This window comes from Numida meleagris, chromosome 2 (assembly GCF_002078875.1).
Source record: "Numida meleagris isolate 19003 breed g44 Domestic line chromosome 2, NumMel1.0, whole genome shotgun sequence".
NCBI lineage: Eukaryota > Metazoa > Chordata > Aves > Galliformes > Numididae > Numida > Numida meleagris.
In genome coordinates, this window is record NC_034410.1 from 125,616,294 (window position 1) to 125,640,724 (window position 24,431).

At 40.7% G+C, this 24,431-nt stretch overlaps 1 protein-coding gene across 7 annotated transcripts in view; it reads left to right on the forward strand.

Annotated features, from left to right (window-relative positions):
* Positions 1-24,431, forward strand: part of CPQ (carboxypeptidase Q) — a 163,804-nt gene that overhangs the window by 15,024 nt on the left and 124,349 nt on the right. For 2 of the 7 annotated variants that reach the window (XM_021388142.1, XM_021388149.1), the window contains exons 2-4: positions 3,921-4,082; positions 6,133-6,583; positions 17,923-18,130. In XM_021388142.1, coding sequence (XP_021243817.1) covers positions 6,166-6,583; positions 17,923-18,130 — 626 coding nt within the window. In that variant the 5' untranslated portion in view covers positions 3,921-4,082; positions 6,133-6,165. Of the gene's footprint in view, positions 1-3,320; positions 3,372-3,920; positions 4,083-6,132; positions 6,584-17,922; positions 18,131-24,431 lie in introns of those variants that run through there. The other 5 variants (XM_021388144.1, XM_021388146.1, XM_021388145.1 and 2 more) reach the window with 5 other exon arrangements.

Sequence of the window (24,431 nt, forward strand, 5' to 3'; positions counted from 1 at the left end):
TGCTTTCCTTCTTGTTTCTCTTATTTCCGTTCCCTCTGCCCCTCTTTCAGTTATCTGATTGCTGGAGATAGAATTCTCAGCAGATACTTTTTAAAAAATCTTTTCTGCTGCGATTTTCCATCTGTTACATCTAAGAAATTTGTATTATAATGATTGTAATGGTTGTAACAAAGGTTAGCTGTTTACAGATCCGGTGGGCTAAGGTTGTTCTATATAATGGTACTGCAAAAGATGAAGATCCCAATGATCTTGCCCTTTAGTGTCAAATAGAATTGTTAACTGTGGACAAATGGATCAGACAATAGGTTCAAGCATTTTTAAAATAGCTGCTTACCCACTATTAAATGCATTTATTACACTATCTGCTCAATGAAGGTAATATGCTGTACATTTTATTCCCTTATCGTACTCATGGGAGCTGGAAAATACTTTTTCCTGCCTTTTATTTCTCTTTTACATCTCTTAACTTTTCTCCCCTGATTTTTTTCAGTACTTTTTAGCATGTGTTTATGGGTCCATTTCATATTCTGAATAACATATCTAGGCTGGAGGAGATATCTTCAACTCTTGTAGTCCAAACCCACCTGCTTACACAATATCAGCTGCAGCATGTTGCCCAGGTCACCCGTGCTCAGTGAGATTTTGAATATCTCCATACAGAGACATCACAGCCCTTCTGGGCAACCTGTTCCTTTGCTTGACCATCCTCACTATACAGAAGCATTTTCTTGAGTTTAGATGGAATTTCATGCGTTTCAGTTTGTACCTCTTCTCTTGGCACTGAGCACCACTGAAAAGAGCCTGGCTCCATCCTCTTTGCACCTTCCGTTCAGGCATCTAGAGGGTTTACCTTCATAAAGGTCCTGTCTGCCCATTTCTTCACTTTGAGTGGCAGCACAACTGTCTCTTACATCAGCCACTCTTCTTAAATTTGTATCGCCTTGAATCTGCTAAGGCAGCGTTCTGTCCAAGCTTCCAGATCATTGATGAAGATGTTGAAGAGTACTGGACCAAATATTGACTCCTAAGGGATGCCACTAGTTGCTGGCCATTAATTAGACATTGTAATAATAATTATAGACCTCTGAGCCTGTCTGTTCTGTCCATTTTTAACCACTGCAGTGCCTGCTCATCCAGCCCATACTTTGTCAGTTCCCTAAGCTGATCCTCCTCCGTGGAGGGTAAGTCTACCTTGCTCCAGACTTTCCCACTGAAACATGTCTCAGATTTTCTGTATAGTCTAGGAGCTAGGAACCTGTATAACCCTCTGCGCTGGAGCCTTGAGCCCTGCTGAAGACTCTGGAGGGACCAAGTTCATCTGCCATAAACGTGCAGTGTTCAATATGTGAATGACTATTGGTTCTGCTCAAAATACCAGGAGGAACAGTGGTGCTTCCCACTTTTTGCTTAATGTGCAAGCATTCAGAAGTCCATTTTGAGAAGTGAAAGGTGGGAGTTGGAGGTTTCACATGTATTTGAAAGCTTCGCTTTTTAGAATACCCTACACATGAGGTTGTAGGCCGGGCTGGAATTTGACCCTTCTGTGTCCCTTCTGTGAATGTAAGATTTACATGCATGGAGAAATAAACTAGAGGAAGCTTAACTGTAATGCTCTGTTGAGCATCGTTGCCTGCTTGAAGAGCAAGGGGGATCCCAGATTCTTACCCTCAAAAGATGCTTATTTTGTACTAAGGACCCACAGAATTAGTTGCATTAATAGGACTTGGAGAAAGGATGGTACTTCCTGAAAGTGTGTTTTCTTCCTATCTGATTTTGCTCTGAAGTTTTACTGAAGACATTCAATGAATAATTAAATACATTGAAGATTTGTGCATATCCTATTACTATTTTTTTTTCATTTTGGCAGGCATAGTGATGCTCACTTGCTAAATCCAGCTAGTGAAATGTGCAAGAACCCATACTCTCTGACTCACTGGGGTGACAAACTTGATGTTGCATAGACTGTGACAGCAGATGTGCTCTTCTCTCTGAATTAGCAGTGGAGTGATTCCTGTATTGCAGTCCAAGAGAGTATGGCATTACTTTACCCAGCAAGAAATTATTTCTGAATGCTTCTAGTTATTGGCTGGATTATGCTGGACTATTCAAGGAAGGCAAGACACATTATGGTCCCATCCTTGTGCCTTTGCTCAAGATTTGAAATCGGTTATGTACTCTACCACCGGGCAGTGGCAGGTAGTGGAACACTGCTTGCTGCATCCTCAAAAGCTGTGGGCACGTCTGTTCTCAGTGTTCAGTGGGAAATTCAGGGAAGAAGCATAGCTCTGAAATGCAGATCCTCTGGGGCAGTCTTTGGAACAAGGATGCTGATAGTTTTGGATGAAGCTAGAAAGAGCAAAGGAAACATTTCTTAGTTAAGGAGAATGTGATAACTGTGGTTTCATTTCTCCACTGAAAAAAAATGCATGAAGTTGGTAGCTGGGGGCTCTTTGAGGTCTTAAATGGTAATTAAAAATTCCCTCTGTGTTTTCCTTTCAACAACTTAAGTACATCAGCATTGTCTAGTAGATTTTCAAGCCCTTAAGCAAAAGCCCAAATCTTAAGTTTTTAAACTAATTCTAAAAAATTGTCTTACTCCACTTGGCGAGAATTTCTTTTATGTCAGAAATCAGATTATCTTCCTTGCTCCCATGTGAATGATAAGCCTGGCAAAAATCAAGGGACAAGCATGGTCATCCTGAGAAAATTGCTAATGTCTCTAGGAGAGGATGTCTGTGAGCATGTAATTATCTGGTCTAAAGGGAAGAAGCATGGGGAAAGTACAGAGCTTAGCAATAAAAATACACCAGTGTTCTCTGTGTACTATAACCACAAATAAACAGTAGCTCAGACTGTAACGGGCTTTTTACAGTTCTCTGTCAGTGTCCTGAGATAACCCCAGAGTCTTCTGCTCCTTCTTGTGTCAGACCTTTGCCCGTGTCTTACAGAGAGAGAGGAGATCTTTGTGGTGGATTTATTGTTCATAGATGAAATCACAGGTGATTTCTGTTGTTCTTTTGGGAAAACAGCACATCACTCTCAGGAATCTTTTACTGCCTTGGTCTCAAGTTTAGGAGTCATTTGAGTAGTTAAAGAGAACAACTTAATATTCATGTATTGCTCAAGCTACTGTTGAACTTGCTGTTTGTGAAGGGCCCATAAAGGCCTATGATAGGAAAACTGGTGGTTTGCATTGATTAGCCTGTAAGCTGGGCTTCGTGACTCCAAGAAACTTGTGTCTTTTTTTTCTGATGATTTATGAATTCTGGAAATGTGATTTAATCCTTTCCTTCCTTCTGTGTTTTCATTCTACAGAACTGTCTTATTGTACCAGCCGGCATTTAAGATGGTGTCTTATGAATGCATCCCAGGTGGGTCTCCCACCCTTCTTTGGAGCTGGTCAGACAGCTCTGAGAAAGATGCTGTGGGTAGGCTGCCTCTTCCATTGACACTCTGTGCTTCTAAGTGCCTGTATGCTAATACATGCCATGTGGGGAATAAAGGAATTAGAGAACTGTGAGCAGTTGTGGGGCTGTGGTCTTGTGATCATGGAGAAGACTGGAATGCTGCAATGGGTAGATATAAACTCTTCAGGTTTTTTGGACCAGATGGACCTCCAGAGATCCCTTCCAACCTCCCTGTTCTGTGATATGTGCCTTCCTGACTTCCCAGAGGTTATGCTTCAAAGTTACAAGTACTTTCTTACAGTAACATAAAGGGAGGATAAGCATTTAGCTTCCACTCTTAGCACAGCTAGGCTCTTTAGTGCACTTGATAACACTCTCCTCCTGGAATGCTCTGTCATGGTAAAGCTTCTTTGAAAGAGTAAGGTGGAAAAAAAAAACGCAAACCAGAAGTGACAGTTGTACGAACTACCAAAACTATATCTGAATATCTGAGATTCTTGTTTACCTTAACAGGTTTCTTGAATGAGGGGAAGTCAAAGGAACAGTTCCTGAAACTTGCGCTGAGCCAACGATTTCTAGATGGAAGTATAAGTACACTGAAGCTAACAGAGGACAGGAGAGGAAATGAGACAAGACGTATATTAGATGTGATGTCAGAATTCATTGTATGCTGAGGTACCTTCATTGTTTCAAAGGCTTCCTTTTATTTATCTATTTTCAGCAAATGCTGGAAAGTAATCCAGAGTGAACATGGTGAGAAAATGAGTTCAGCTATTTGTGTTTCCTTGTAACAAGTGTAGATGGAAAGGTAATTTCTTAGCTTAGCTCATTCAGAGTGGAGCCAGTGAAAGGATTCAATACAGTTGTGTCATGCACTTCCAGGAGTACAAAACTGCTGTAACCTCACTTCTTCTCCCTCAGCTCGACTGCTGGTTTGCTCTGTGGCTTTTGATAGTAGGAGTTAATTCAGGCATATTCTGCAATTGTTGTTCTCTGGTGGTCAAGTTAGATAAATATTCTGGTCCCTTCTGACGGTTTGATTTACAGAGTTACTTGGGTATTGTGAAACTTGCCTACTCCACAAAATGACTGAGAATTTATACTCTAAGTTAAAGGTCCTGTTGTGTGCAATGCTCTAAGAATTAACAACTTTTTTTTTTTAATCTGACGAGTATCATATGTGGATATAGTATATGCAAATACGTATATATATACTTTGTACTCCCAGCCTTCCACCTACTTTTGTGCTGGCTCTTTGTATGCCTATAACATTATGAACCAAAACCACTAAGTGGGTGTGTTACCATAATTCCTAAGGTCAGTGATTATAAAATGAAGAGTATAACTCTTAAGAAGTACTAAATAAATACAAATAGGGATAACTTGGAAACTTAATGATAAAAGCTTTTGGTTATACTTATGCAGTACGGATCTGCTTTACCTGTATTTTATCCATGTTATCCAACTCATTAGTCATTTGTTGTTTGTAGAGAAATTGTTTCCAAGTGAAACATCTATTATAGAATAGATGTTAATGTTAGTCTTTAGTTTTACTATATTTTGAGGCAAATTTCATTTGTTTTGGAAAGAAAACCAGTGTGTCCTTGAAAGTCCATGAGAATGGCAGGAGTGCTGGATCAAAATCTTTTTGGCCGACTAGCAATTGTCACGTCACTATTTTTTAAGTCTCTTCATAGCTGCAGGGATAGTGCTGATTTAAGAGCTTTATTTTGTAATGCTAGTTTGTAGGTGTTTAGTGTTGAATACTAGTATTTATCATTTAAAATTTCAGCCTAATTTAATTTCAAAGGAAAGTGAAGCAATTACATTTCCTTTTGCGTACATCGGTAAAGACCTTTCTATTTTTCATTTGGATACTCATGCTTTCTGTTCTATGAAAGAGTTTTGCAACTACTCCAAGTGATTCCAGAGGCTTCTTTGTCGGTTTAGTTAATAGTATATAGACAACCCATCTTTTTTACAGGATCAAACATTTTAAAGAAGTCTTAAAAATGAGAAGTTTTAAAGATCAAAGAGATACACTATGAAGTTAAAGAAGCTTACTTTACTCAACCCAGAATCAGCACCTCTGGCACTGCACCTCTCTGCAGTGCTGCTGTAGGAAGTCAGTCCTTAACTGATAAATGTGTTAATAAAATGTTTGGTTTCTCTGGTAGTCATGTGTTTATGCAGTGAAGAAGTTAATACTTCCTTTCTGGGCTCATTGGACTTAAATTGCTCTGACATATTTCTAGCATGAGAGAAAGTGCTTTCCTGGTTACGAAGATAGAGATTAAGAAGCAGTTTTATTCACAAATGGTTTAAGAAATATTTTTGTCCAGATGTTTTGCGTGAAGACATTGAATGCAGCACTTCTGGCAAATCCCGCTCCTAGCAGAAAGGAGTTACGGAGCTTCTATTGGATGGGAGCAGCTCAGGGTTTTTATTCAGTGAAGGATGTGATTGTTTGAAGAGATGCTGCATTCCACAAGCATTCCTGAAGACCACAACAAAGGTTGTGTCCAGTTGTCTGAGTATCTTTTTCATTTGCTTTCAATAAGTGTGTCTTCAAGATGATTTTGCTTTCCTGACGGTTCTGATCAAAGCATTTTCATGATAAACTGATTACTTTTCATTTTGCTTTGTCTGCCAATCCAAATAACAAGAGAGACTATTGCTGATAACTGTATAATTTTCTTTTTAATATTCTTTTTCTCTCTTCCAGCAGGCCATCTGTGGAGAAGAAAAGAGAGCAAGAATGAAATACCTATTCTTAATATTTTTCATGAACTTTTTGCCACAATATGCTGGCAAGTCTTTGGGCAACTACCCCAAAACATTTGAAGAGATTAGAAATGAGATAGCTGGCTATTATGATATTGCTAAAGCTATTATTGATCTTGCTGTTTATGGAAAAGCTCAGAACAGATCTTATGAGAGATTAGCTTTTTTTGCTGATACCATAGGACCTAGACTAAGTGGTTCAAAAAATCTAGATGCAGCCATCAAGTATATGTACAGTGCCCTGCAGAAAGACGGGTTGGAGAATGTGCACCTGGAGCCTGTGAAAGTACCTCACTGGGAAAGAGGAGAAGAGTTTGCAATGATGCTGGAACCAAGGAATCACAGCATTGCTATTTTGGGACTTGGGAGCAGTGTTGCAACTCCTCCAGAAGGTAACGCTTGTTTTTTAACACCAAACTGTATCATAGCTCTAACAGTATTTTCTCTCAGTGGACAAACTAAAGTTTAATTCCTGCTAGAATAGTTCTGCAAGACAAGATGGTAATTTTCCAGTACTTCCATGCCTGACATGGTTGTAGTGCAGTTTAGTTTGGTTCAGTGGAACTGTAAAATTCCAACTGATGCCTGACCCTTCCTTAAATCCAGATCTTCTTCTTTAACACAAAAACTTGTTGGCAAGAGTTCTGCTCCTCTGCTGAGGATGATGGGCAGCTTTATCTTGTGATCTGGGATTATCTGGCCATTCCTTGTTTTGGAGGGGAGGGGAGTTGGGGGGCAGAGCAAACCCTTCCATGTGGGGTGCTGAGCTGACAAGTGATTTCTGCTCTTCTTGCCATGTTCTGCCCTGCCAAGCTCAGTACTCTGCTCTGGCAAAAGAAAAAAAAAAAAAGTCAAAAAGAGGAGGAGAATCTTGTACTGAGTTTGCAAAGTGCCAGCCCCTTGCTAAGCATGGCAATTGGTGTCTGTTTGTCCTTCCTTCTCCCCACCTCCTCCTTCTCCTTTCCACTTGCTGTCTCAGGCTTCCATGGGTAAGTTTTTGGCACCTGCTGCTGAAAGGTGTGTTGCCTTTTAGTAGATCATACGTGATGTGCTACTTCAGGAACAAGAATGATCTTTAGGGCTCATCAAAAAGCTGTTTTTTTCAGCCCTCAGACATTATCTGGCTTGCTGATGAACCAATTCGTAAGATTCTCTTTTTGTACATGTGAATGTGGGGCTTTCTCAGGATTGCTGTGTAGAACTGGCTGTTCTGCATGAATTACAGTAGAGTTACTCCTAGACAGCTTCAACTCCTGTCATGTTCCCTTATAAGAAATTAAATTTAGGACATAACAGGTAACATTATACTCATAATTTTCTTATAAATTGTACGTTTTTTTCTGATAGCGAGCTTTCTGTTTGAAATTAAATTATGCTTATAAGCTGTTTTGTTCAGAAAAGAATGGATAGCCCTGCAAAATAGGACAAAATGAAATGGGGACATTTAAGATGTGTTTGGAATAAATCTTACTTGCTCTGAGAAACTACTGTGGTAAGTTTTGTTGGTGGTATTTCTGCCTTATCAAGGTAAATGTGCCTAAAATGCGAAACAACTAAAACCATTAATAATATCTGTGTGTCTTATGTCTAAGGCTTAGTGCTTCAGTAGAATATTTACAGCAAAGGTTAAACTTACAATTTACTTTATATCCACTCCACTCCTATTCCAAGCTTCCTAAAAAGCAAGCTAAAATTAAAATGGTGTTTTAGTGTTAGGCAAGCGTTACTGAACCTGCAAAGAGAACCTGCAATTTAATTTTGGTGAACATTTTCACATTCTGGGAAGTCTCCTTCCTGCTGCCCTTCCTCAGTTGTGCACTCACTTGCACTCCCCTTGAGTTTACCTTTTTTTTTCCATTTAGAAAGATGCAAAATTTACACATTTTAACAATGCTTACAGTGGCTATCTTCTGAAGAGCACACAGCTTCTTACATGTGGTGGAATCCTCTTGAAGAAGTTACTTATTTTTCACTTAAGATCTACCCTATTGTTTGTGGCTTCTTGAGATTTCTTCTGGTCTCATCTTGCTGTGTGCAAGCTGTGGCAGGTTGCCATGCCCGGGGAATCGCCAGGCCCTGGTGAGCCCTTGGCTCCCACTCCAAGGGCTGAGTGTCCACAAACTGACAGAAAGGCCATTGGAAGCCTCCGGCCTGCATGGGCTGGGAGCTGGGAGTGTGCTGCTCAGATAGGCCCTAAAGCACACCTCATCTTAAACATGGAGTGAAAATCATGTATTTAAGCTTTTTAAAACCGCCGCTTCATTGCTTCTGAGGAATTTATTCCCAGATCCTTCTGCTTGAACCAGCGATTGTCACTCTGCCCTGTTCTTGAGAAACAGAGATAGGCGGCTGCCATAAAGTGCATTTAAAATATTTGAACCATTTCCCTCAGTCAGGGAATATCTGGTTTCTCTTGTTTTAGCCAAGAATCTGTGGGAACGTGAGTCATCCTGTAATCAAAATAATGCAACTTGATACAAGATGTTTAATGCTGATTCTGCTGGCATAGCACTGCTGTTGCTGCACAGAGTGAGCTCGTGCAGATCAGCCACGCTTGGTTGTGCCAGAGGGACAATGAGCATTAGCTGTAAGATGGCAGCTCTATGGGTATGGCCATTAGTGCCTATGCTCTGGGGACAGGTACAGGTGATCCCAAAGGTGTTAGGTGTTAGCTTAGTGGTTGTTGTGTGTTTAAATCACCATATTCCCATGGGGGTATGTTTCAGACACCTCAGTTTACAAAGTGCTGTCTGTAAAACTTCAACAGAGCCCTTCCTTGGCATTGCTGATCCCTGCTGGCACCCAGAGGACAGCGCTGCTGAACTCTGTCCTTCAGAGTCAGTGTGAAGGCAATAGGGGGTACTCACTCTGCCCAGTGGTAGGCACAAGAGGCTGTTTCTTGTTTTTGCATCCTCTCAGCCATGTTCTATATTCCTCTTGTTCCATTATGTGCCACCAGTCATGAGAGTTGATGAGCTAAGAAAATAGGAAACATTGGCAGAAGGTTTAAAAGCTGCTTATCTTCGTGTGTGTTGAGTGTGTTATACTGGACTCCACAGCCCCTGTGTGCCCATCAAGCTCTTCCTGGAGCTCTGCTCCCAGAGCTAGCTGTCTGAAGGGCTCTTTATTGAAATGGCAGTACTGTAACAGTGGTTAGAAACCTGGCTTCGGATGTTGGAAAGAGAGGGTTCATTTTCCCTTCTGTCTGTGGAAATTCAAACCCATCTTTCCTAAGAGTGACCGAATAGCCAGAGCACATGCTAAGTCTGCTCACTTTCCATTTCAGTGCATGCTGCAAATGTGTGGAAAAAAATCTACAATACTAGGGGAAGAATCAGGAAGCCCTCAGTAGTAGTAGTATTTTAGCCTTGGACCGTGAGCCAGCATTGAATCCTGGATAAAAAGAGTGTTTCACTTCCTCCTGGTCTTCTATCTAACCCATGCATTTGGGACTGAAAGCCATGTGGGATGTGGACAGAACTTTGCTCATTGCTTGGATTTGCCTGGATTTGCCCGCTTTGGCCCAGATAAGAGTTTGGCACAGAGCTGCTTGGCTCGCTAGAGGCTGAGACAGTTCTGATGATATGCAGGAAGCTTCTCGGTACCTTGTGATCTCGTGGATAAAATCCATGTTTCTGTATCTTCTTTTTCAGAACTGGGCAACATGCCAAGTTGTCAAGTTTCCTGATTCAGTCTGATTTGCACAACAAAAAGGGCAGGGCAGGAAAGATTAAAATTTTTATTTAAGAGAAAAAAAACTCTACTGCCTTTTAATGTATCCCAAGATTTGAAGATGTTGGGTCAAAGAGAAAGTTTTTTCTTCCTTTGATCTCATTACAGTGAGGGAGTAACTTTCATGCTTGTCATAGTGTTGGGGAAAAGAGAAACATGAAATAGAGAGTGACCTGGATTTCTAGAAGTCAGCAGGGACTGAAAATGGTTACCACCTCAAAGAAATGTATTCCTAGGTTACAAACAGGATTAGATGTTAGAAAGTGCTCAGTTTTGGGGGCTGAGAAACTAGGTTTACCATATTTAGTCAATGTCCTTGTCTCGTTTCCAGTGTTTCAGCGTCGGCAAAACATACAGATATATATAGAGCGGTTGTGTTGATTTCTGGTAGTGCTGATTATATCCCAAAAATTCTGAGGAAAGCAAATATAATTGTTGCTTTGACATCCCATAATTGAGGAAAAATAGTACTTTAGCAGATGTTTGACCATAAAGTATCAAAGAAATCATATATTTTTTCATGTGTTTTAAAATGCACTTTATTTTTCCTGATGGTTGTTCGACCCTGACATTTCATTTTAAAAGAAGTACTGACAAGGAGAATAAGCCCCAGAATGCATTCTGCCCTAAATGCCTCCCCTAGAAAGGAACATCCTCTGGTTTCTCTGTACTGTTTGTAGCAGTGAAACTGAAATTATATGAATGTAAAAATGATGCCTTGGCAGACTAGTTTGTTTGTTAGAGTTGTGGGATTTTTTGTTTAACTATCAACAACATTTGGTCCAGTCTTGCTCCTACAGAAGGTAGTGGGAGTTTTGCCACTTACATAATAAGAATTTAATTCCAGACTGTTACTTATAAAATAGGGATGATAATGTGTCATGAAGCTGTTGAAAGAGTGTATAGTTGCCGTAGGCTCAGCCTTTTTAAGCCAGGGATGCCACTGAAAGTAGTGATCTGGTCTCAGTCCTGTCTGATGTATTTTCCTGCTGTGCTGACCTTCTTGTTTCAATTCTCAGTGGTGAAATGGATTAGGAAATTCAACTGGATTAACACAAGGCCAGCAAAAAAGGTGATTCTAATGTGTAATGGAGGAATTACCCGTGAGTTGCCATAATCTTAGGTGATCACTGTTCTTCGAGGAGAAGGAAGGGGCTTGGGTACCCATCGTAATCAAGGGTTCGGTGATGTCAGCACAGGATGGAGAGAGTCTGAAGCTTGAGAGAAAAGTGCAAGGCAGAGCTCTCCTTCCACCTTCCATCTCTGTTTTTCAGTGCGTAGGGTGCAATAGAGTCATGTTTTGAGACCATGAGACTAAGCCTTGGATGCCTGGATTGCTTTTTTTATTTATTACTTAGAACAACGCTGTGACAATTACGCTGCTGTTTTTCTTGGAACGTAAAAGCTCTTAGCCATTGAGAATTTTCAGCACTGTGGTATTCAGCGGCCTGGTATCTGGAACAGAAGTTAGGCCGGTGGCATTTTGAAGATTTAGAGAGTGGGAGTACCTCTGTGGTTTGGGGTGAACGTGCTGTCAGGAAAGGACATGGGTTCTAGTCTCTGCTTTAATGGATATGCATGTGAACTGTACAGACTGGTAGCACCAGAAAAATTAATCCTCAGATTGTGACTCTTTACAGTGTCGCTGAACTTAAGGTGCTTTCCTGGCAGCTGGAAGCCCGGGCTGAAGCTCCTGCCTCAGACTAGTGGTGTATGGTTTTCTGAATGCATGGGAGATGCATGTACAGCGGGGTGCTGCCACTTCACTCCCAGGGAACAGCCTGCAATGACTGGCATCTCTCTCTCTTATAAGGGAAGGGTTGCTCTCAGCACTTTTTGCTGACTTCAACATGGGCATGTTCAGCAACTGGTTTTTCTGGGTCCTGCTTTGAGATGCCTGACTCTCTCCCTGCAGGCTGTATAGCAAGCCTATGCCCTTTTCAGGGATGTCCTGGGAGCATCAGCTGCTGCAGTGCTGCTGTAACAGCAATTTGTGCATCCACTGCCCTGCTCTGCTGGCTGCCAGGGCATCGTGCTGGGCATCAAGTACAGCCCTCTTGCCGCAGGATTTACTGCTGCACAGTAAGCTACATGTTATTGAAACCAAGCTGCTGTGGTGAGGTCTAGTACTTGCTGGAAATTGTAACTCATATTTGTTGAAAATGTAACTATTATATACTGTTTATTTTTCTCTCTGTCTTCTTAAAGAAATGAGTAATGTATTTAGTTTCTGTACTGTGCAACAGAACTGAAGAGCCTCATATCCTTTTGGATAACTCTCCTATGTAATTTTAGTTTCGTGAAGTAATTCTATTTTCTGTTCTACAGGGTAGGTGAGATCACATTTTCCACAAGCATATTCATATTTTACAAAATGATATTTCCTGATAATACCCTTCTTCATTTCACAGTTTGCCTTAAAATGTTTGCTCTTTTCTTCATATTATAATTGTTTTCAACACGTTGATTTGTGTTGATAGAGCAAAGGTGTTGCTTGGTATTTTAAGTTTTTAGTCAGTGCTGATAGGTTTTGAAGGAGGAAAAAATGCGATGATGTGAATCTTTCATTTGCTTTAGTCAGACACCAAACCTTAGCTTGATGAGTGGACCCAGAATTTGGGTTTGTTTTTCTGAAAATCTTGTTGAATTCTATGGAACCTTTGGGGCAAGCTGAACTACTTCCTGGAGAAAGTTCAAAAGCAGCATGCTTATAAAAATATGTAAAAATGTGAAGGATGCTAGCTCTTATTCATAGCTTACAATAATAGAAATTGCGTATACAAGTTAATTCTTCATTGAAAGCTGTTCTGTTGGAAAGCATTTGGCATAGGCCCCCTTGCTAAGTGATAACTTTGTGTAATCCTTTGCTTTTCCCAGGAATCCAAGAAAGTCTTCTCCTAGGCATTTAATATGATGAGCTTAAGTACGCCGAACATTGAGTGCCACTGCAGAATAGTTTTACTTTTGTTTACTTTAGAAAATGCACAAAAGCAGAGATCTTTGCCTTGCTCCTTCTGTGCTCTGGCAAATGCACACAAAAGAGAAATTCAGTTTTTTCTTTTAGTAAAGCACAAAACAAACCAGTCTGGAGCAGGTCCTATTGTGGTTGGTGTGGCATAAACACAGGGAAAAAAACCTCAGACCTTAGGGTAAGGGTCAAACATTGAAGAGGTAAGACAGAAGTCAAGGGGAAAAATGTTTTCTGAGCTGATTTTAGAGGATGCTGAGCCTTGATAGTATTATCTTGGCAAGTCCCTTCTCTTATTTATTTTTCAACACTAAATTTGCCTTTTCACTCTTCTACCAAAAAAATTATTTTCTTTAACCTATCCCAACAATTTCCCCTCCAACTCCAGAAGTATAACGTGATCAACCAGTCACAAAAGCTGGAGACTTCTACCTGCTAGTAGGTAAAATCAGCCTGGAATTCAGCATACCTTGATGCAGCAGGTTCCTGGTTCCTTCAGCAGCTTTATGAGTGAGGTGAGGTGGAAATGGAGAAATCTGAGGAAAAGTGACAGTGGACAAGAAACAAAGTCATCAGCAGTGTGATGTCACTGCTGTATGGGGCAGGGCCACCGTCATCAGAGAGGATTCACACACTGTTCTTGCGGTGTGCTGCTGCTCCTGTTCTTTCTTTATCTTCTTCCTACCATGAAGAAGCAACCTGATTTCCTGCTCCTGGTGCCCTGATGGTTCTGGTGGCAGTGGAGGCAGCCCTTTGTCCCTCCTGCTGCCGTGGCTTCAGAGGCTGGGACGTGTTTCAGATGCATTCTTCTCCACGTTAAATGCCTTGACCAGTATCAGAGCAACTGGAAGTGTTTTGTGTTTTTGTGTTGGGATTTCAGGCAGTGTTTGTTTACTTATTTTCAATGCATAACACACAGGGACATTTAGTGGAGATGTGATTGGTGTTGTATCCAAATTTGTTGTGTCTAGACCTGGAAATAATGTATTTTAACTGTTTTAAGCAAAAATTGCCCTATCCATCAGGTTATGTGCTTGGCAACGGCAGCGCTAGTAATATAGATCAGCAGCATCACAATTCCACTGTGTGATGTGTAAGGGAATTTAGGATTCTTATTCACAAGCAGTGTGAATTAATGAAGTATGGAAGTATGTATGGATCAGTGGTTCACTTGTTATTAGAAAATATGTTGAATTATGACTGCATTTGTATTTGTAACTAGATTCCCAAAGGACTGTTGCTGTTCACCTGGATGACAAAAATGAGACTGGAGGAAAAAAGAAAGACAGTAATATAGACCTTAATTGAGTAATTGGCAATTTACTATCCAGTAAGATTAAACAGTATGCAAATGATACTTCTTTCTGACTTACCTAAATTCTTTTTTTAATACAGCACTTGATAACTAACTAACTGGGTCAAATTTGTATACATTTAATAATTGTAGGATGGTAATAAATAAAAACAGAGGGAGACTAGATTCCCAAATCTGAAAAATTTGTGACGCTCGATGCGTTAAAATCTTGCCATGTCTTGCCCTGGTGTGGCCAAGAATGTCAACAATATTCTATATGAAGTTTCCATTGAGTTGTTCCAATAGGAATTCATCAGTTCTTAAAATACGATTATAGGGTGGGTTTTACCTTTTTTCTTGCTCTTCTTTGAAACCTGTTACTAACATAGACAGATGCATAACTCCAGGTACTACAATTTCTTAACTATTTGGTGCATTTATCTTGAAGAGAATAAGTTGCCTTTTGGGGGAATTCCCTTTGAACTAATCTAATTCCAGCATCATTGCTGGCAGGTAAGCAGGTGCTGGGAGATGGCTCTCCTGATAGAACTGTTCATGCCAAGAAATCAGGCTTCTGATGTATGGCAACAGTACAGACAGCTGATTTATGGGTGCTTTTTAAAAATACATATTATTGGGCTTTCTGTAGCCAATCAAGAGTAACTGTAATCCAGCTCAGCTTCCTCCTGCCTGTGAAGAATTTCAGACCTTGCTAATGCATGCAGTGCCATTTATTTCGATTGGCAGTGTGACCAACGTTGTGGCTTAGCCAAGTGTTCAGATAGAAATGTACACTTCTGTGTACAGAAGACTGTAGTACTTCAGTTCGTTGCTTGTTCCTGTCATTAACACTTTTCCTGTACCTCAGTTCTCAGAAATGGCATGGTGCAGTTTACTGGTTAATATGAGAAATGAAAGGAAAAGTGTAGCGCTATGCAAATTCTTCTGTCACTGGCCAACTCAACAAGTATGATCTTTCATATGGTGAGAACTAAGTAGGCTTCATCTTCATGCTGTCAGCCAAATTTGTCGTGTTCAGACTTCTGTCTTCTAGGCTTCATGCAGTTTGCTTAGCTAATTCTCAAATGTTTTTAATCTCTTGGACTTTGCAGGTTATAGTCTCTGTATTTTGCCTAAGTAAGCAGGCAGTTCAGCTCCCTCCTTAAATAGGTTTTCTGAATGCATCTGTTCAATAACACACAGCCAAGCTCTGGACCAGGTAATGACAGTAGTAAGGAAGGAACAGAAGAGCATTGGAGATGGGGAGCAGAGCTGTGGGGCACTGGAGTGGTGGGAGATGCAAGAAGAGTTTGGTTGGTTTGGTTAAAGGCTTGGTGAGGTGAGACATTTCTCTTTTTTAAAACGAGCAATTCATTCTCCTTTAAGAGAAACTGTTGGGCTTTTTGTTTCATTTCTGCCTTTGCACTGGAAGTCTTAGGGGGTTTTACGTGTGTGTTCACATATTTATTTAAACTAAACATTGTTCTGGTCGCTTTAATAGTTGAGACTGAAATGGAATCAAATGGGGCTACAATGCAAATGAGATATTGGATTAGTCAGAAGTTACACCAGTGAACTTTGTTTTGTTATGGAAAGTGCTGTAATTGATGCTTTACATATAACGTGCTGTCATTTAAGTTAAACTTGCAGAGAGAACCTTTGTTTTATTTTGTCAAAGGACGGCTTTATTTAGTTGCTTTGGGAACTCTGAGAAGCAGAGACCCCTGGCTGGAGGTTGCAGCTTCTGTTCTCGACTTTAATTCCCATAAAGCACCCTGCATGAACTCCTGATGCCTGCCTTCAGGGCAGGGTGGTAAATGTACTGGTCCCTGACACTTCTTAGGTATTATAGATAGTTGTTAGCTGCCTGTGGCATTCTACAAAAACCATCCAGAGTGGGTGTTTGCTCATTAATGCAGTAAAGCAGTGCCAGCACCACTTATACTCCTTGCTTCCCTTGCTGAACAGGCAGCAATGCAATGTCTGCCCTCCCAGTGCAATGCTGCATGACCCAAGTGCAGTATTGGGTGAGCAACTCAGCTGCAACAAGAGCTAGTATAAAACATGGATTGCAGCATCAACCTACTGAGACCTTGAATTTTCTTGTGGAAAATGAGATTTTGCAGATAGCTGGCTTTATTTCCAGTGGCATGGTTCCATCTGCAGAATGATTCTGTCAGAGGGATGCTCCTTAGTAGGCGCTGGGACCTCCAGTTCAGTAGACACAGCTGGAGTCTGTTAGCACTCTCACCTACCTGCCAACAACAACGAAGTAGAATTTGAAGGTGATTCTCTGCTTTGGCTTTCTGTGCCTCTTTTCATAAAGCTAAGAGTCTGAATAGTTATTTGGTTAAAATTTTTATACCTCACACACTAGGTTAGTCCTGTATCTAAAATCCACTGGCCTTTCCTGCAGCAGTTGAAGTCTCATGCCCTCTTAGTGGTGCACTCTTAAGAAACCAGACTTTTTGTGTGAAACAGTTTCTGTAAGGTTTTGAAGTATACTATAATTTGATCTTAAAGAAGCTATGAGCCTGGATATAGATGCTAGGAGAGGTGATCTTCCTGTGTTTTTATCAGTCCTTTTCAGTATTACAGTCCTAAATACAAGGCTAAAAGCTCTCTAAAACTTATACTGAAAAAAAGAGAACAACTTTCAAGGAGGAACATTTCCTTTTTAAAATCTGATAGTTTGACTTCTTCGACAAATCCTTACTAGACCTTGTTTTTAGTTTAAGCTTACACTGATGGTTTTTTTTGGCTTTTAGGTGAGATGTTCAACACTAAAATTTCAGGCATCCATTCTATATTTGGAAGAAAAGTCCCAGCCCACATTGTTCAGGAATTTCTACTTATCTCTGTAATCAGTCAACAGAATCAGATTTTAAACACAGTGGTGATTTTAATGAATTACTTTTTAAATGGCATGAAATATAGCTCCCTAATTAATGTTCTGACAAGATAGAAGAATTCTCTGGCTTTGGAAAAAAGCTATTTATATATAAATTCCTTTTTTTTTTTTCTGAACAAGATAATGTTGCTATTTAAAATTATTCCAAGTATTAAAAACAAACGGCTGGGTGGGATGTAATTTAGCATGTGCGAATAGTTTTCCAGAAGTACCTGCCTGTGTTCCTGTGTCAAAGCTGGGAAACAAGGGCTCCTGAGAAAACTCCCAAAAAAAGTTCAATAGAACTGTGGTATTCTGAATTAAGTATGAAGTTTTTCTTTTTTTTTTTTTTTTCGATTTATAGACATGCTGCAACATTTTTTTGAAACTGCAAAGCTTTAATTTCATTTCATTCATGGATTTAATAATTTTGTAAGTGTTTTAGTCTATAAATATATGCTTTCATGTGTCTGATGTTAAGCTGAGTTGGTTAGCAACATATCAAAACAATTCCATCTTTCTTATTAATCCCATAGGCAGCTTTTGCAAATGTTTTTATACTGTTAATGATTGCAGTGAGGCATTAAAGCACATTTAGAGAACAAAATTCCCTCCATGTCTCCCTTGTGCCCTTCAAGTGTGGTACTGCGTGTACTTGGTTCAGGGTGCTATTACAGCTATTTAGTACCAGTCCCCAGTGAAGCTTTTTACATAGTCTTCCTTTGCCAGTGAGGAGTTGGGTCTGCTTTCCTCTATTCTGTACAACCCGTGTTTTTCTGTCTGTTAAAACTGGCTTTTAGAGAGTTATAAGGAAACACTGTAAAACCACTGTTATGCTTTCTTTCAGGAATTACAGCAGAAGTCATAGTGGTAGCCTCTTTTGATGAACTGCACAGAAGATCTCAAGAGGCCAAGGGGAAGATTGTTGTCTACAACCAACCTTTCATCAGTTATGGCGAAACTGTGCGGTACAGATCACTGGGAGCAGTGGAAGCTGCTAAGGTTGGAGCAGTGGCATCCCTCATTAGATCCGTTGCTTCTTTTTCTATTGCTAGGTAAGAATTTTTTTTCTTTTCTCCCTGCATCTCACATTTCTGCCTTTACTTCACTTGTCATTTTTGGGTGGGCATTTTTTTTTTTTACAACTTAAATGTTGCCAGTTATGAGTGGGTGTTTGGTTTTGAAACCATTGGCTGCACAATAGCTCTTCTCCCTTGTGCTTTGTCATTCTTTCAAAATGTTTTCATTTTTTGTTACTGATCCAGATTGTGTGTTTTTTTTATTTTTAAAGAACTTCCTGTATTCTCAAGGCTACTATGAATATTCTGAGATAACCAAAATCAAATGTCTGTGGTGGCAACATGTATCAGATTGTGGGTGATAAATCCATATATTTGACTAGAATGTACGTGCATAGTTTTTACTGTATTGGTAGTTTTCCCTTCTGGCTTGTACTAGGTGAAACAGTAGTCTGTTTTGACTGATTGGTAAGATAATTCCTTTTTTATCTGAAGATTTTTTTCTGACTCTGAAAGCTTATACTTAAAATGCTTATCTGTGCCGAAGAACACAAGTTGAGGCATAGAGATAAAATGGAGAAGAGTCCAGCCATCAGGTACACACTGTTGTTAACATAGCATTTTTAAAATGTGACACAGTTATTGGTGAGCTTAATGCCGGCAGTGGGCTTTGTCCAACAGCCTGCTGGCTGAGATGAGAGATCATACAGGCTCAGAGCTGGACTGAGGACTATGAATGAGCCAGAAACAGCCAACTGCCCACCCTCTGGAACTTGAGTTGCTGGCTGAGCAGGTGCCTGTGTGCTTGGAGGCAGGAGTGGCTGGGTGTTTAAGCCGTGTCAGAAGGAAAGCTTAACTGCCTGATAACAAAACCCTTTACCTAAGGCGGCACTGAAGAGATGCATGGGTACTGGTGGATGGTAAGCTGGACTTGAGCCAGCAATGTGCCCTCGCAGCTCAGAAAGCCAACTGTATCCTGGGCTGCATCAAAAGAAGCATGGCCAGCAGGGTGAGGGAGGTGATCCTGCCCCTCTACTCTGGGCTGGTGAGGCCTCACCTGGAGTACTGCATCCAGATGTGGAGTCCTCGGTATAGTATGAGACATGGGCCTGTTGGAGCATTTCCGGAAGAGGGCCACAAAAATGATCCATGGGATGGAACTCCTCTCCTGTGAGGACAGGCTGAGAGAGCTGGGGCTGTTCAGCCTGGAGAAGAGAAGGCTCTGGGAAGACCTGATAGTGGCCTTTCAGTATCTAAAGGGGGTCTGTAAGAAAGAGGGGGACAGACTGCTTAGCAGGGTCTGTTGGGATAGGACAAGGGGAAATGGTTTCAGACTAAAAGAGAGAGGATTTAAACTGGATATAAGGAAAAAGGTTTTGACGATAAAGATAGTGAAGCACTAGAACAGTTGTCTGGAGATGTGGTGGATGCCCCATCCCTGAAGACACTCAAGGTCAGGCTGGATGGGGCTCTGAGCACCCCGATCAAGCTGTAGGTGTCCTTGTTCATTGCAGGGGAGTTGGACTAGATGACATTTCGGGGTCCATTCCAACTCAAACAGCTCAATGACTCTGAACTTTATAAAAGAGGTGCTACATTTTGTAGTATTATTGTGTTTGGCCGATGTGTGTTTGCAGTAGTGCAGGTGATTTGTTGTTACCCCCAGCTACCTGTTAGGTCTTTACCCAAAGAGTCATCATTGTCTGTAGCTAACCTGACCCTGAGTGCGTGCCACACTGGAGACATGTCCTGTTGGGGTAATAGTGTGGTTTATTTTTGATCTGTGCTCCTCAGTTTTGTTGCTATAGAAGTGAAGGCTGGGAAGTGGGAAGAAGTGGCATAGCATTGGGTCTTTCTTGTGGCTGACAATGGGAAGTGGTTGGGACTGGCACTTGGAAGCACTCTTGAGTCCGCCACTGGGGACAGAATGTAAGTGGTCACATCTGAGCGGTATCAGAATTGTGCAAGCCTCATCATTTGTGCTGCTTCAGAAAGTTTGAGAAATGAAGTACTGCCGGCTAACTGAATTGGATCATGTGCTAACCTGCTGCTGTTGTTGCTTTGATAACATTTTTATGTGCTTCACGTTCCCCTAAAGAAGCTGACATTACCTGCTTAAATTGCTTTCTTGAAAATAAAGTGTTTTGAATTCAGATACTGTCCGAACTGTATTAGTTCTCCACAAATGTAGCAGTTTACAATATATTTTCTAGTACTAATAATGTTCTAATAAATTTAAGACTGTTGAACAGAAAGTGGAATATGCTTCAGAAAACAGTTTTATGAAAAAAAAAAAAAGGTATCTTTTGAAAATAGTCTTCTTTGTTATCATCAGAGAACATTGCAATCTATGATCTGTTGACTGTCTGAAAACCAGAAGATGATCTGAGCTCTGATCTTTCCAGTCCTTATTTCTGGTGCCCTGCAGTGGTATTCATCTGAAAGCTACTCTTTGCATCTTCTGTTTGCCAGACTGTTTCTGGAAGTGTATTTTAACATGTACTGGAAAATTTAGAGATGAGGAACAGAGGTAGAGGCTCAAGGTAGTAAAGCCTGTTTATGAGATCTGAATACTGGCATTACAGTTATTTCAGAATTGAATGAAAAGAGAAGAGAAACAGTTGCCAAATGTGTGTTTGTTTAGAAGCATTGAATCCTTAATCTATGCTGTGAGCTGAGGTGTCAAAAGCAATTTCAAATTTAGATGCTGCCAAGAAGCACTTTTTTTCATGAAATGTACTTTTTGTCCTTTCTCCATTTACTTTCACTTAGGGATTTTTTTTAGGGAGGGAGGAAGGATTGGTTAATCTACTTTTCCCTGTAATGAGAGAGGTATTCAGGCCCAGTCTGTCACTTCTGCCACTTGGTGATGCATGGATCTGTTTGTTGTGTTTCTGTCAGGAAACAGACTTTGCTGCAGGCAGGATGGATTCTCCTGTCTCCATGTCTCCTCCTGTGTTTTCTCCTGTTCACTATTTGTGTCCCCTTATCAGTCTACAGCTGTGCTGTGCTGGGGACTCCGCTGGGATGCAGTGCCTCTCCTCAGCCAGCATCTGGGACTCCACATGCCCAAGCTGCATTTTGGAGTGATTGATGGCAAATGCTACATTGCTGGGGGGAACAGCAAGTTAGAAGGGTGAGAGATGAAAGGTAAAGAGCTGATGAAAGGCTTCTTAGTATTGTGAAAGAAAGTCCTGCATTCTTCCAGTTTGTACACTACTACTTTGTTGACCAGAACCTTCACTTTGGAGGGCCCCATGTCCACATGTGCAACTACGTATGAATAACTGATAATGGTATAATGGCAGTTTTCCAAAGCAAACATATTAGAAGAAAGTATCCCCCTAATACTCGCTGTCCCACTTTCCTCAGGTCACTGAAGGGCAGAACTTCACAGTCTTCCCTCAGCTATATCAGTGTGAGTTTTGTGTGTGTGGTTGTTTTTGTTTTTTTTTAAGACTGCAACCTATTTTGAACAGGGCCTATTGTTACTCTCTTTGCAACAAATAAAGCTGGCTGAAACAATGAAAACCTCTTCATGGTGTGATTTCTAGGTGATCTTCCAATGTGAACAATATTGGTAGGTTAAAAAGAAGTATGGTTTAGTAAGTTAGCATCTTAGGCTTATTAAGGCAGGTTATTAAAGTTTACTGACAGGATGGAATTGGTAAAATCCCAGAGTGAATGAAATCAGTGTTCTCTTGCTGGCAGCTCACTGACTGTTCCTTGGTCCAGAGCTGGCAAGCAGCTACCTTGCTGTCAAGGGCAAAAACTGTGGATCCTGAAGGGAACCTTTGAGCTGAGGTAATGTGGGCAGCTTATTTTTCTTTAAGGTATGGTCGTATAGCTGTGGAGAGCAGAAAACTGCTTAGGGTCTCAGGCACCCCAAGCCTGAATGAGGGCAAGAAGGAATGAACTTATTAGAGCTGATGCCAACTCATTAGTGATAGTGAAGAGCTTTGTTGAGTTTCAAAAACTGAATTTGGTTTGGGTTAGGACAGAAATGGTAATTGAATAGGAAATGAAATTGCCTACAACATCTTTTGGCCTGTTAGGAGATGACAGTAGTTACAGGGCTTGCATTACAATGTTGTCCAGCTGTTCTCTCATGTTAGGAGAGATCTTGAAATTGTCATTGTTTTGTGTTAGAGTCAAGTGGAAGAAACTGGTGGTCAAGAAACCAGGATGTTGGCTTTTTGGCTTCAGTAGCTTGACTGTACTGTGATTAATGGTCTCGTACAAATTAAAACGTGTAATACATACATTTGCTGTTGTGTGCAATGAACTGACGAGTATTTCTCAGTTTGTGGAGGACATTATGGCAAAAATACTCAATTTACAAAGCAGAGTTAGAAAATGTGATTGTGATAAGGTAGACATAAGTCTACTCTTTTACTTCTTAGCTTTAAGTTTTTAGAATGCCTTACAGGCAAGACAAAAGAGATATCCATTCACTGTTAAAATGGTCCATTAAATTTGTCCTGTGCCAAATGTGCTCTTATCAATCTGAGACTGTAACAACATCTTTCTGTTCCTTGAGAACCACAGATTAGATAATGTCATAACACTGTATGTTTCTCTTCTTTTTCCCATTTTTTACCCCCACTTGTTTTATCTGCTTTTGCCATGTATGGTAAGGTATACCATTTGTGTATATACATTGTACCCTCAGAAATGTACCTGGCATTTTTTTTGTCCTCTCCTGCCTTTCTTTTCATTCTTCACTGCTTTGTAAACAGTTCTTTCCCTTCTTGATCTCTCTGGCAACATGAGTGTCATTTCTTGGCTCTCATGTGCTGGCACGGTGACTTTTTACCACATCACCTCTTCCTAATGCTAATGCTTGGTCTGCTGCCCTTGGTTCCAGATGTGAAGCTTCCTCCTTTCATGGATACTCTGGGTCAACGGAAAGTAAGGGTTTCATGGAGACATTGAACTTCTGCTTTTTCTGTCAAGTTTTCTGAAATCTGGAACAGCACAGGAGTTTTGATAGGATTTCTTTTGCTTGTATTTGAGGGTGGTTTGTTTCTTTGTTGTTGTTTAGCAAGGAGATGCATTTGGCCTTTAAAACTGGTGTGTTTTCATTGAAATGCTATAACCTCTGGTTCTGATAGGTGCCCTGGCGACTCCTTTTCCTCCTGTTCTGCCCCTCCTTCCACCACGTGTGCCAGTGTACTTAATATTGCTGCCATCTTGGGAGTCTTTCTTAAATGCTGTGTTTAAATGGGAAACGAATTTCAGCTAGTAAGCGCTCCAGAGGAGCACTGGGCTACAACCTGTGTGTTTGCAGTTCTTTATTAATAAGGGAGTCATCTTGACCTGAGTCCATCCTACTTATGAGCTGTAGGAGAGTCGCTCAGCAACTCTCCAGTGCTGTGTGTGAATCTAGCTGAGCAGACCTGTATTCTCTTCCCTGTATCAGTGCCTGTGAGTCAAGCAGATAAAAGATGTCACTGTGCCCTAGAAGTCTGCCTCTCTTCTGTGTTAAATGGCCTGGGTCACCAGCTATTAGTACATTTCTAAAAGCTAACTGCATCATAAAATAGTTTCAGAAGCTCTGCAACTAACTACTTCTTGCTTGCTATCTTTTTTTTTCATTTTAGGTATTTAATAAAGCAATTTCTATGAACAGGTAAACCTGTGGTCACACTAAATAGGAGTTGGGTTTGCCATCACTTTTTCTTCAGTAACACCATCTGTTGAAGCATGAGACTGGCCATCCATGTGGCTCTTCAATTAAAAAAAAAATAGCTTTTCTCGGGCATTTGTTTAACTAAATTTTTTTATTGCATCTGATACCCATTGAAAGGAAAATAATGAAATTGGTTCTTATGTACAAAACTAAATAGGATTTTTGTATAATTAGTTCTTGTAAGTTTTTGCTTCACTTCCCTCTGTCCCTTGAACACTCACACACCCTTCTTTTACCCTGAGATAGCATCCTGGTAACTGCATGATCTGGGCTGTGGAAGCCATGCAGCCTCAGTGGTGTATCTGGTTGCTTTCAGGGATGAGATTTGCTGATGCCTGCAGGATGCACAACTGGAGAGCAGCTGGCATGTAAACTCCCTGGCCAAGGCTCAGGCTTTGTATACATGGAATGTCTGGACCTTGGGTGCTCTTGAGGATTGTTTCCCTTTCTTAGTCCTGTGTATGTTCAGGAAGCTGCAGTTATTCCAGATTTTGGCTTGTTAGCAGATATGGTATATGAGTTAATTTCCTGTGGTTCTGCTCAGTCCTCTCAATTTTACTTTGATTCTGATTAAGCTGGCCTTGGACTCTCAAGTCTGCAGGCTTGAGAGGCTTAAAATATATTTTAATTCATCTGTAAACCTGC